Genomic DNA, 11,894 nt, shown 5'->3' with positions numbered 1-11,894 from the left:
GCACCTGTAGCCCATTTCCTGCACACGCCTGTGCACGGTGGCTCTGGATGTTTCTACTCCAGACTCAGTCCACTGCTTCCGCAGGTCCCCCAAGGTCTGGAATCGGCCCTTCTCCACAATCCTCCTCAGGGTCCGGTCACCTCTTCTCGTTGTGCAGCGTTTTCTGCCACACCTTTCCCTTCCCCCAGACTTCCCACTGAGGTGCCTTGATACAGCACTCTGGGAACAGCCTGTTCGTTCAGCAATTTCTTTCTGTGTCTTACCCTCTTGCTTGAGGGTGTCAATGATGGCCTTCTGGACAGCAGTCAGGTCGGCAGTCTTACCCATGATTGCGGTTTTGAGTAATGAACAAGGCTGGGAGTTTTTAAAAGCCTCAGGAATCTTTTGCAGGTGTTTAGAGTTACGTCGTTGATTCAGATGGTTAGGTTAATAGCTTGTTTAGAGAACCTTTTCATGATATGCTAATTTTTTGAGACAGGCATTTTGGGTTTTCATGAGCTGTATGCCATAATCATCAGTATTAAAACAATTAAAGACCTGAAGTATTTCAGTTGGTGTGCAATGAATCTGAAATATATGAAAGTTTCATTTTTATCATTACATTATGGAAAATAATGACCTTTATCACAATATGCTAATTTTTTGAGAAGGACCTGTATAAGGAGTGACAGGTTGAGCTAAAGAAATCAAAGTCCGATTAAGGACCACAACGAGCAGAGTGGCTCCAACACAAAGACCTGTTACGATCTCGCCCACAGAGCAGGGAAACAAGTCAGTGGCAAATCACCTACACCTGGAAGAACCACAATTTGCTTTTCTTAGGATATTAAAATGGCTGCCGAAATAGGATTTATTTTCAGTCATTTTCTGTGCAGTGGTTCCCAACCCTGGTCCCTGAGGAACACCACCTTGCATGTTTTAGTTGTTTCCCTGCTCCAACACACCTGATTCAGTGATTTAATTACTTGCTCATGTTCTGCAGAAGACTGCAATTACCCATCAATTAAAACCAGGTGTGTCGGAGCAGAGAAACTAAAACATGCAAGATGGTGTTCCTCAAGGACCAGGGTTGGGACCCCTGGATTAGTGGCCTATTTTCATAACAGAGCAACGGCAACATTAAAGTATTCAAAAGTCACTATCCCATAGCCAGGAAAAACTCAGGTTTATTAAACCCATTTCCAATGACTATTAATTAATAAATTAACTCGCCATGTGAGAACTTTGATAACAGTTACTGTTTTAAATGTGCTATATAAATAAATGCGACTTGACTTAGTGATGCCAGTTGGTAGACTGTGTTACTCTTTCAAAAACAAATTACATACTACAACTGAGTTTACGCCAAAGAGCTGCTACTGAACTGTAGGATTCAGCCAGTAAGTTTTTAAAGAAGCATCATGGACAACAGGACGACAATCATTAAGATATAAAAGGTATTTTAGTTCACAATAAAAACATTTAAAGAACTTAATATGCTGGTGTAGATTCTCAGTCATCCAAGACATGGTAAATACAAGAAAATAATTCAAAAAAAGTTAAAGTTTTAAAGTTGATGTGACATTACATCAACTGTAAAACTCAAACTCCACACTCTTGTTTTTCCAATTGAGCTCCTCGGATGAGAAGCGAAAACGTCTTCAACTACAGAAGTCCAGTTTTTGTTTTTAACCTTTTAAAACACATTTAAATTTAAAGAAATGCCTCAAATTTGACTCGGTCCTGCCCTGAATGGAGCTGAATCTGAGGTGCTGCTCATACCTGGCAGTACATTCTGGCCTCAGTCCAGTTGCGATTCTCGTCCACTTTGAAGTACTGATGCTCTGCAGCTGCGTTCATCACCACCAGAGCTGAAAACAGACAAGTCGGTTCGTTTCAGCAAGAAATCCACCAGGAAACAAAGTCATTTGCCTCGATTCAATTTAATTTTTAAACATTTACACAAGTCTTGGAGAAAAAAAAATATACTGGTACATAATTTACATCGACTAAAGAATTAAAGAACTGCCATTCTCTACTTCTATTCATACAGAAAGAAAAATACAATTAAAACGTTTAATACATTTCTTGCTGTTCTACCTAAAGCTTCCTTAAAAAAAAAGTTAAGTAAAAAAATGACTCGAGATCAAATATTCAGACAAAATGGTGTTAAAAAAAAATCTATCATTAAAACACAAACTATAAAAAAAGTCCAGGCTAATCACCAAAACCATCAACTTTTTTTTTTTTTTAAAGATGCTACAAAAAGAAAGAAACTCACCCAAACTAATGAAAACGCAAAGTTTTTCCTTGACCAGTGATGTTTCCATGATGGTGTCCAGTTTCTGGACGGCCTGAGATTTTCCAAAAGAGAGGTGTCGTTAGATTATTAAAATAAGCTAAACAATGCAACTAATTGAACAAAAGCATCTGTATACAGGTTAAAATGTTTGTCTCGTTACTCACCCCGGAGTCAGCAGCTCTGTCTGAACAGAATGTGACGACGTAACCCCAACCCAACGGTAATAAACAAAACGCCGTCCGACGAGCACAAGGCTCCGTTCTGTCAGATGCAGCTGGATTTGCATCCGTAGCCCCAAACATGCAAATCGCTCATATTTGTGCAAGTTAACAGAACACGAGAAGCCACTGAGCTACAAAGAGTTTATTTTGTTTTAAAGCTTGAACGTAAAAAAAAAGGAATTAAACAAGTAAAAGAACAAATGTAGAAGATTTTACAAAAAACATATCAAAATATAAAAAAAACAGAAATTAAACAAAGAAATGCCTTTATATGCATTTATTTTGGCAGTGTTTTATTTAGTGGTTTCTAACTCAAACGGTGATTGGTCACGCCGAACCAAAGCTGTCGACGAACTGAACTCCGAGGAAAACCAAACATTTCAGATGGATTTTGAGCGTTAACGACGAATCTGAGCAATTTAACTAAAAATAACTCCAGAAAGGTGAAACGACAGCGTTTCTGTCCACCAGCGTTTGTCAAATTATTCTCGTCAGGGTTTCAAACTATCGTCTGTTCTCAGCAGTTATTGCCCGGTGTAGAAAAACATTTATAATTGAGGGATGAACCAGCCAGTCCCTCAGCTACAAAATCTACTTTTAAAAGAAAAACAACTAAATAGGATTCCAATTCCTATATCACGTAAAACGAGCTCCGGTGATCCTTGATTAGAAAAAAATTATCCATTTACAGCTTCGTGAACACACAGTAGATCCGTTTCGCTGAATAACACACCTGATTTCAGCTGGACTGGAAACAATCGGCTGCTAAAGCGGGCCGAAGCTGTCGGATCGACAAAAAGGACCGGGGTCGTCTCAGACAAACGGCAGTGAGTCGTTCAGAGAAGGCAGCGTTTTGGCTTTCACAGGCAACTCAAAGGCTTCAACATGAACAGCTTCAGAGAACTACTTTTCTAAATACAAAAAGAGATTATAAAAAGAAGAAATCTTAAACTTTTGTTCCCGACATGAATAAAGACCGTAACAAAGATTTCACAACACTTTTAGTCACTGTCACTTTGGTTTTTCTTCTGGAAATTCTTCCCTTGATTCAGCCGTTTTCTGGTGGAGGGGAAAACAAAAAAATATATTGTTTAGAACATTTTTAGATTTGAACAGATTATAAAGTCAATGGTTCCCAACCCTGGTCCTTGAGGAACACCATCCTGCATGTTTTAGTTGTTTCCCTGCTCCAACACACCTGTTCCAGTGATTTAATTGCTTGCCCGTGTTTTGCAAAAGCCTGTTAATCAGCCATTAATTAAAATCCGATGTGTCGGAGCAGAGAAACAACTAAAACATGCAGGATGGTGTTCCTCAAGGACCAGGGTTGGGAACCCCTGGAAAGCACACAATCAACTGTCACACTGGTGAATATTTCCACGGTTTTTAACCAAAATAAAATTATTTTCCTAACCCCTGGAATAAGTCTGCTTCAACCAAGGAAGGGGAAACTTTAACAATGTATTCCTGTAGGTAAAATACTTCCATACTCTACAACGAAGCAGCAGTAAACTTCAATTTAAGGTGCTGGCAGTTGTCGACCGGGGGGTGGGCCATCTTAAAATGATGAAACTTGTGCTCTGCATTTGACCCATCACGAGATACACCCATGTGAAGCAGGAGGCAGCCATTTGACGATCAGAGCGCAGTCGTCTTGCTCAAGAGCACTACAATGCATGTGCATGGTGCAATTGTGACTTTCCGGTTCCCATGTCGGCTGAACAGAAGCTAATACTTGTACTTGTGTTTGTTTCCTCCCTAGATGGCATTATTCTGTCCTCCAGCTCTAAAGTTAAAAATCTTGGTGTTATTTTTGATCAGGACATGTCTTTTATCCCCCACATTAAAAACGTTACTAGAACCGCCTTCTTCCACCTGCGCAATATCGTTAAAATTAGAAACATCTGGTCTAAAAATGATGCAGAAAAACTGGTTCATGCATTTGTCACGTCTAGACTGGACTATTGCAATGGTTTTTTATCTGGGTGTCCAACTATTTCTTTAAAAAGTCTTCAGTTGATCCAAAATGCTGCTGCCAGAATCTTAACTGGAGTTAGTAGGAGAGATCATATTTCTCCAGTTTGAGCTTCTCCCCATTGGCTCCCTGTCAAGTCCAGAATCTAATTCAATATCTTACTTCTAACCTACAAAGCCCTCAACAACCTAGCTCCATCTTATATTACAGATCTTATTGTTCCATATTTTTCTAACAGAGCACTTCGCTCTCACACTGCAGGTTTACTTGTGGTTCCTAGAGTTTCCAAAAGCAGAATGGGAGGAAGATCTTTCAGTTATCAGGCTCCTCTCTTGTGGAACCAACTTCCAGTTTCTGTCCATGAGGCTGACACATTAAGTTTTAAGACTGGGCTGAAGACTTCCCTTTATGATAAATCCTATAGTTAGGGTTAGATTGTTATGCTGCTATAGGCTAAAGACTACTGGAGGACAAACTGACCTCATGTCCTTAAATGAACTGCTAAAATAGAGTAGTTTTAATTTGATACTATTGATACTATGATACTATACTATCATCTTAACATGTGATTCTGGTTCTGCCATTGTGTATCTGTTCCTACCAAACCCATCCGGTCGAAGCAGACGACCGCTTGTCCTGAGCCTGGTTCTGCTAAAGGTTCTGTGACCAACAGGGGGGGTGTGGTAGTTGTTTATAAATAGTTCTGAATATAAAACTCAACAACGCCAGTTGGGGGATGTCATTACCCAACGATTTAAAACGCCACAGGTTCGTAAAAGATACACCTCGACACAGACCGATTTCTATTAAAATATTTTATAATTTATTAAAACGTCATTTAAAAAAAACAGCTTTCAGGCTCAGTCCCTGAGGACAAAGGGAGCATGAGGTAAGCTGATTTTTGGTTGATCCACTTACAATAATAAATTCAACATACTACAGATGGAACAAACTGTTAATGTCCAGTCTCACACATTACAACAGGGCAGAGGAGACGTGCGCCGTCATGTTGACTGGCTGCAACAAATGCAGTGGAGGAGCAGCCCAAACTCTGAAGAGTGTCCCAACACAGGACAAGACAAGACAGCAGAGCGTCCTTGTGCACTGGGCCATTTAAGCACAGCAGTGCGCAGCTCAGTGACGTGCCGAGGAGCAGGAGCGCAGTCTACCAGGGGAATGAGCGGCTCGGCAGCAGGTCAGAAGAAGGCAGAAGCTGTGCACTGCAAAGGGCTCCAGGTGCAGCCACTAACGCCAGTGGAGCAGCAATGGATCTCAGATGACCAGAATCCAAGAGCACCAGTCGCACAAACAGCCGACGTGCTGCAGGAGGAACAAAGACGCACCTTGTAGCAGCAATCTGCCCAACTTTAAAGGCATCTGTCACTCCCATCAATCAGTGGTGAGATCTGATTAACAGCTGGTGCACAGAGTGGGGAGGGCGGAACACCATCTCACCACAGTTTCTTCTTCATGAGGGAGTTTTTCCTTTCCACTGTCGCCTTCATGCTAGCTCCAAGATGAGTCTGTGATGGAGTTAAACTCAAAGCAGTCTGCTCCTCAGACGGTGTTAAATTATCATTTTTATACATGAATGTTTCTGTTCAGTGCCCTGAGACGACTTCTGTTGCGACTTGGTGCTTTATAAATAAACTGAATTGTGTACGGTATAAATGGTGGACTGTAGGGAACCCAAAACACGCCTGAAGAACTCAAGACTCCCAGGAGTCTCCCGGTGTGAACAGAGAACAAACATGCCGTCTTTAGTACTGTGGAAGGAACTCCCGAGGCGACCCACGTGTCCAAGGAGGTGGGGGAGAGTCATCCAACTCCACAGAAAACAGGTCAAACCAGAATTCAAACCTGCAACCTTGTTGCTGGAAAGAACCAGCGCTGACCAGCTAAAATTTCCTCCCTTGCACACTCGAGAATCAACTTCTTTGCATGTGTTGACCTGTTTACTCAGAGAAGCCGATGTTTGTGTTCTGGTTTCGTTTAGCGTAGCTTCATTAAACGTTCCTCACCTGTCATCGAACATCTCGAGGCCAGAGTTGATTTTCTTCAGCATCTCGTAACGCTCGCGTCCTTGAACCTGCAGAAGACATCCATGCCATGTGAACGGGCCGAGCACCGACTCCATCCATCTGTGTAAGCAAAGAGAGAAATACTCACACGCAGGGTGAAGATCTCCTTGTCCTCCTCCTCTCCACTTGATCCAGACTTCTTCTTCACGTTAGTGGTCAAAGAGGATGGGCCCGGCATGGGGTCGTTCTCTGAGAAAACGAGTCGGCAAATGAAATTAAAAAATAAAAAACTGGAACAGTTTATGTGGAAAAACAGAAACCATACTTCGTTTCTTTGTTTGTTTGGCACCGCTTTGCGTCTTGGCTGCGTTTTCCTCTTCGGTCTTGCGGTCCCGGCCTGGACACGCACAGACACGGACTTCGAAGCACCTCCGGCCCAAAACGCAACCACTGGAGCGGAAAACGAACCACCGAACAAACTCGTTAAACGATTAATGTTCTTAAAGCGTCACTAAGCGGTTTGTTTCTCTGCCACACGTCAGGACGTCAGCAGACTTACTCCGGGGCCTCCAGAGTCAGGATGGTGAGGATGGGGCGACGGTTCATGCCCCCCATGCAGGAGCTGTTGCACATAAAGCTCAGCAGTATGGTGGTCGTTTTTGAGCCCAACTGAAACAGGAAGTGAGGGAATATTGTTCAAAGTCTGTGATACAGAAAACAAAACCACTCGTGTGATCTCATGATACAGTTAATATACCGTATTTTCCGCCGCGCATGTCGCTCCGCCCTATAAGTTGCATCAGTCCAACTATGTCTAATAAAGTGGAAAAAAAAGTCGCTTTGTCGTATAAGTCGCATCTATTACACGTCACCACTGACCACCCGGAAACGTGGGCCGTTGTGCCAAAAATCGATTGGCTGCCAAATGGCGGCCACGGGAGCGTACACGGGACTTTAAGAAGAAGTTAAAAAGATTAACACTTAAAAACAATTATTTGCTTATTTGCAGCAAAGCTGTGTCTCAGTCTAAGTTTTCATTAATAAATGCACTTTTGACGGTCAAATCAAGTGTAGTTCAAAACCCGATTTGCGGAAGCTGCCACGCGCAGAGAGACGAGTCGCTGTGCATTTCTTTGAAATTTAACAAGATAACCACATAAAAACAATTATTTGTTTGCTCAACATTATAATAAAAGGTGCGTCTCAGTTGAACTTTTACTTAATAAATGCACTTTAATGGTCAAATAAGCTGCATTTCGCAGGGGCGGCGCGGTGAAATGAAGCTGATTTCACGGTTGCTCCAAGCGAGCTGGACAAAGGTGGCAGGCTATGGCAAGCCGATTGTGTCATTAATAGCCTCTTTTACCTATTACAAGACATAACGGCATGCTATACCACTCGAGTGCCATCTAGCGGCTGAAAATGGTAGTGTTCAATATTTTCAGTCAATGAATGAGAACGGTCATATCTCAGCCAAAAATAGGTTTATAAATATGGGAAAAATCCATAAATACGTTGCTCAGCGTGTAAGTTGCAGGGTATGTAAACTATGCAAAAAAACAAACAAAAAAAAACGAGACATAGGGCGAAAAATACAGTAATCTGTGTTCAAGACATTTTACTTCATCTTAAAAATTTTACTGTCCCCAACATAAAAAAAAAAATGCATCAGCTTTATTTATTTTTTCTTTTTTTTTAATCCCTTTAGCCTTTTTCATTAACGCCACACAAACTGGAATTTTTTCTAGATTTGTCCAAGAGTTCAAATAAAGTATTACACATTTGTTGCATTTCTTGTGCCCTACATTCAGAAAATTATTCTCCAGGTTACACACAAAAAAAAAACAACTAAAGTGAACAGAAACTTACACTGCAAATAGTTCAACAAACTAGAAACTCATACCTGCGGGGGCTCGTAAGGCACAGTCACACTTTGCCTATTTGTGTTTGGATCCTCAAAGTACTGAGCCAGCTGGTTGCCCTCCAGTCGGACCAGATGGCTCCGGTTCTCTGAAGCTGGAAATGGATCAAGCGTTTTAATCGGTCTACTCTAGATGGTTTAAAAACTTTAGGAAGAAAAGTTCTCCTTACCGTCTTCGGTTTGGTGGTGTGGGCATCTTTTGACGACTTCTGCCACGTGCTCAGACTTCTTATACACTGCGGTGGCCCTGAGAATGGCCCCCGGGGGGGGCTCGATGCTGACTAGAACCTCGATGGGAGTCGTCTTGGCCAGCTGACAGTAGAGCTTCTTCAAACTCTCTGAAAACTGTAAGGAAAGGAAGAGAAGCAGAGATGTTCCCATCAGTTCTTAATGGAGCACCACACGTCAAATAACCAAAAGCAAGAAAATTAAAAAATTAACTTCGATGTAAAACAGTTCAACTTCCCTAAACTCTGAGGACTAAAGCTTAGAGACTACAGCGCTGACGAGGCCAAGTCAAGCTGATCAGTTTTAACCCTTTCTGTTCTGAGGGACGTCTGTGCAGGAACATGTCCTGTCATGTCGCTGCTGTGCTTCGCAACCAAACTGCAGCTCTCCCCTCACAGACCTCAGCAGCAGTCGTAGGAGGCGACCACCCAAACCCTCGACTGAACCGGCCAATCGTATCGCTCTGGTGTGGAGACTTTAACAGCATTGGCTCTTTGAGCGCAGCGACCGCCTCTAAGCCTTAAAATTTAGCAAATGGCCACAATGAACGAGTCCACACGAATGCCACGAGACAAGATATGAAAGAATGGAGTTGAACGCGTTGTCCAGGTAAGGTTTATTTGCGATCAAAGTCAAAAAGGCTTTGTATTCTGAATTTAGATGGATAATATTTAACTTCACTACAGAAAAAGCTTTTCATTCTCCAACTCTAAAGAGTTTTAATTATCAATGAATGTGGTTATTTTAGTACAACAGACGAAAATAGATCAAAATAATAAAAACTAAACGGCGATAGGAAGAAATGACACTTGGAGCTGAAGAGTTGCTCAGAAGAAGCACTTCTGCTCCTCATCAGTGCGGGGCAACAAAATGACAAAAGTGTTTTAAATTCTAGTAAACTATTACTTTGTGGCAAAGTGTTTAAATTCAGTCGAAATACAACTGAACACATTGTAAAGTGCTCTGGAGAAAAGTAAATTTAGGTTTTTATCACATAGATCAGCAGAAAAGAAAAAAAACACAAGTAGTCCTAAACACATTAAGTAAAGCAATATGATGAAGTTGGTCGTACTGTTGAAGTGACCGACTTGGCCATCCCAGACTTCTGAAACTGAAGCTCCAAGAAGTAGTCGCCTGGATAGTCAGTCGTAACCGGAACGGTGGAGGACGGTGGATTAACCAAGTCGGTCATCATCCCATTGGAATTTGCAGAATCCAGCATGAGGAAGTCAAACGTGGTCAAGTTTGAATCCTTCAAGAGGCATTAAAAGGACAGATAAAAGAATCACCACACTGAATACAGAGGAAACTTTCAGCTCAAAGCTTAGACTTGAATCGTTACCAGAAAATGTAATTGGTCCTGTTGCACCCAATCATTACGCAAATGGTTTTCAGGAGGAATAGTGGAAATGTCAGAAGTTTGGTGCAAATTCAGATCTTTCAGATCCTTCACTTCGCTTTTGGTAGTTATTCTGTTAAAAAAAAACAAAAAAAAAAACACGTCAATTTATTTCCATAGAGCAAACTCGTGTCTTTAAAACATTATGTGGCATTAAGTTGATACTCACAGATCCCCCCACAGCTCTCTGAACGTGTCGACTGAGTCTTGACTCTGCGGCAGGCTCTCCATTTTAAAACTGGGCTCTTCCATATATTTTTTTAACCTTTCGTCGAGTGAGAGAAACATAAGGAAGAGCACAGACTGCTGTGGGACATAAACAGGAAGTGACAAACTGAGTCCGTGAACAAAACAGTATTTTAATTAATTACTTTTAGGACTGAACGGTTAAAACAAGCTTTTCTTTAAAAATAAACAGTATAAAAATCTCTACAGGCATTTCTTAATTTATATATGTTAATGAGTCACTTCTGTTCTGATATAAACACTAATGCATTTGAAATAAAAAGTATCTTTTGGTGGAATAAAAAGGAGAAATTCTGTTTAAAATTATGGTTAATTATACTTTTTTTTGCACAGTAAAGGATGCACACAGTAAAACCAAAACATACAGGCTTATCTCACATTTAAGTAGTCTGAAAAAAAGTTTTAAATTAATATTTTTAGTCTCACTTTTCTATATAGTTTTAAATTAAACCTAAAACAACACACGGCCCCAGTACAATAATACGCTTTTATTCATTTTCTACAAACCGGATGTTAGCATAACTTCAATGAAGCTAGCATTCGTTGTAAATCGAGCCAACAATATTAGAAAATGTTGAAAAGGAAAACCTAAATTGAAATAACAACATTGTTAGGAGTGAAAACTACCGATTGTCAAAGAATTGAACCCGCATAAATTATCGAGCGCGTTTTTTGTTTCGCGTTTTATCGCAGAAGCCGAGTTAGCACAACCGGCTAACAACCGATGTAGCGAAGTTTCGAACAACACAGAGAAAAATGACCTAAAGTTTAAGAGTAACTTTAACAAGAGGCACGTTTCAGCCTGCGATGCTGTTTTTACTGCTCTGCTGCTCATGTCAGAAGATGACTCACGAGAATTTGATGTCAAAGACAGCTAAAACCGTCGAGGAAACCAAAATATTATGATGAGTTAACCCGAGCACGCTGTCGGGGATTCCCAGTTCCCACACAAAAAAGGAGGGGGATGGAGCAATATTTATATTCCCGTGCTGACCAATCAGAGAGCAGCATGATCTGGAGTTGTCCAATGGCTGACTGCGCATTCACTGACGCTAAAAACGCACCATTTACTTTAGCTGGTTGAGAAAGCGGGTTGATTGAGGCGGGATTGGTACTGAAATCATTCGGTATTGAATACAGAGGCCAGTGCGGCGTACGATCTTCGACTTCGGACTAGCAGGTTCCAAACGTAATGAATATCGTTAGTGGATTTGTTGAATAACATGAAGCACAGACTCTGCGTAATGTAATTAAAGATGTCCCAGCAAAACGCATTATCTTCGTTGAATATGAAAACTTTTTTGCCGCTCATCTTCATTTGTAGCCGGATCAAACCCCGGCTAACAGAAAAGGACCACGCAAATTTCTACTTTCCTACAACCCTACAACAATAGAAAAGTTTTGTTTTTCACAATTTCTAAAGGAATTTAAACACGAAATGTTACACTAAATGATCCAGTCTTTCATGGTCCCTCACAATTATGATGATAATGATGATTATTATTTTACTTTAAACATTTTTTTGACAGAGAGTACTTGGAAACCATCATATCAGAGAGTCAGAGTCAGAGTTTCTTTATTGTCATTCGCACCTCATGTGGT

At 41.0% G+C, this 11,894-nt stretch overlaps 1 protein-coding gene across 3 annotated transcripts; it reads right to left on the bottom strand.

Annotated features, from left to right (window-relative positions):
- Window positions 1–2,996: 2,996 nt before the first annotated feature.
- On the bottom strand, window positions 2,997–11,236 carry LOC119416239 (cellular tumor antigen p53). 3 transcript variants are annotated; one of them, XM_037683464.1, is made up of 12 exons: window positions 11,145–11,236; window positions 10,216–10,352; window positions 9,990–10,119; window positions 9,720–9,899; window positions 8,590–8,764; window positions 8,402–8,514; window positions 7,058–7,167; window positions 6,824–6,948; window positions 6,647–6,747; window positions 6,499–6,566; window positions 3,518–3,561; window positions 2,997–3,413 (listed from the first exon to the last, which is right to left on the bottom strand). In XM_037683464.1, exons 2-12 carry the CDS (start codon window positions 10,332–10,334, stop codon window positions 3,406–3,408), a joined length of 1,173 nt encoding a protein of 390 aa, XP_037539392.1. In that variant the 5' UTR covers window positions 10,335–10,352; window positions 11,145–11,236; the 3' UTR covers window positions 2,997–3,405. The 3 variants fall into 3 exon arrangements, with proteins under 3 accessions (XP_037539392.1, XP_037539377.1, XP_037539384.1); XM_037683449.1 differs by lacking the exon at window positions 2,997–3,413 and having other exon boundaries at window positions 3,462–3,561; XM_037683456.1 differs by lacking the exon at window positions 2,997–3,413 and having other exon boundaries at window positions 3,462–3,561; window positions 10,216–10,349.
- Between the last annotated feature and the right edge of the window lie 658 nt (window positions 11,237–11,894).

The sequence above is a fragment of the Nematolebias whitei genome, chromosome 1 (assembly GCF_014905685.2).
Source record: "Nematolebias whitei isolate Nwh7 chromosome 1, NemWhi1, whole genome shotgun sequence".
Taxonomy (NCBI): domain Eukaryota; kingdom Metazoa; phylum Chordata; class Actinopteri; order Cyprinodontiformes; family Rivulidae; genus Nematolebias; species Nematolebias whitei.
The sequence above is the reverse complement of the archived record's forward strand: the minus strand, read 5'-3'. Positions and strand labels throughout refer to the sequence as shown.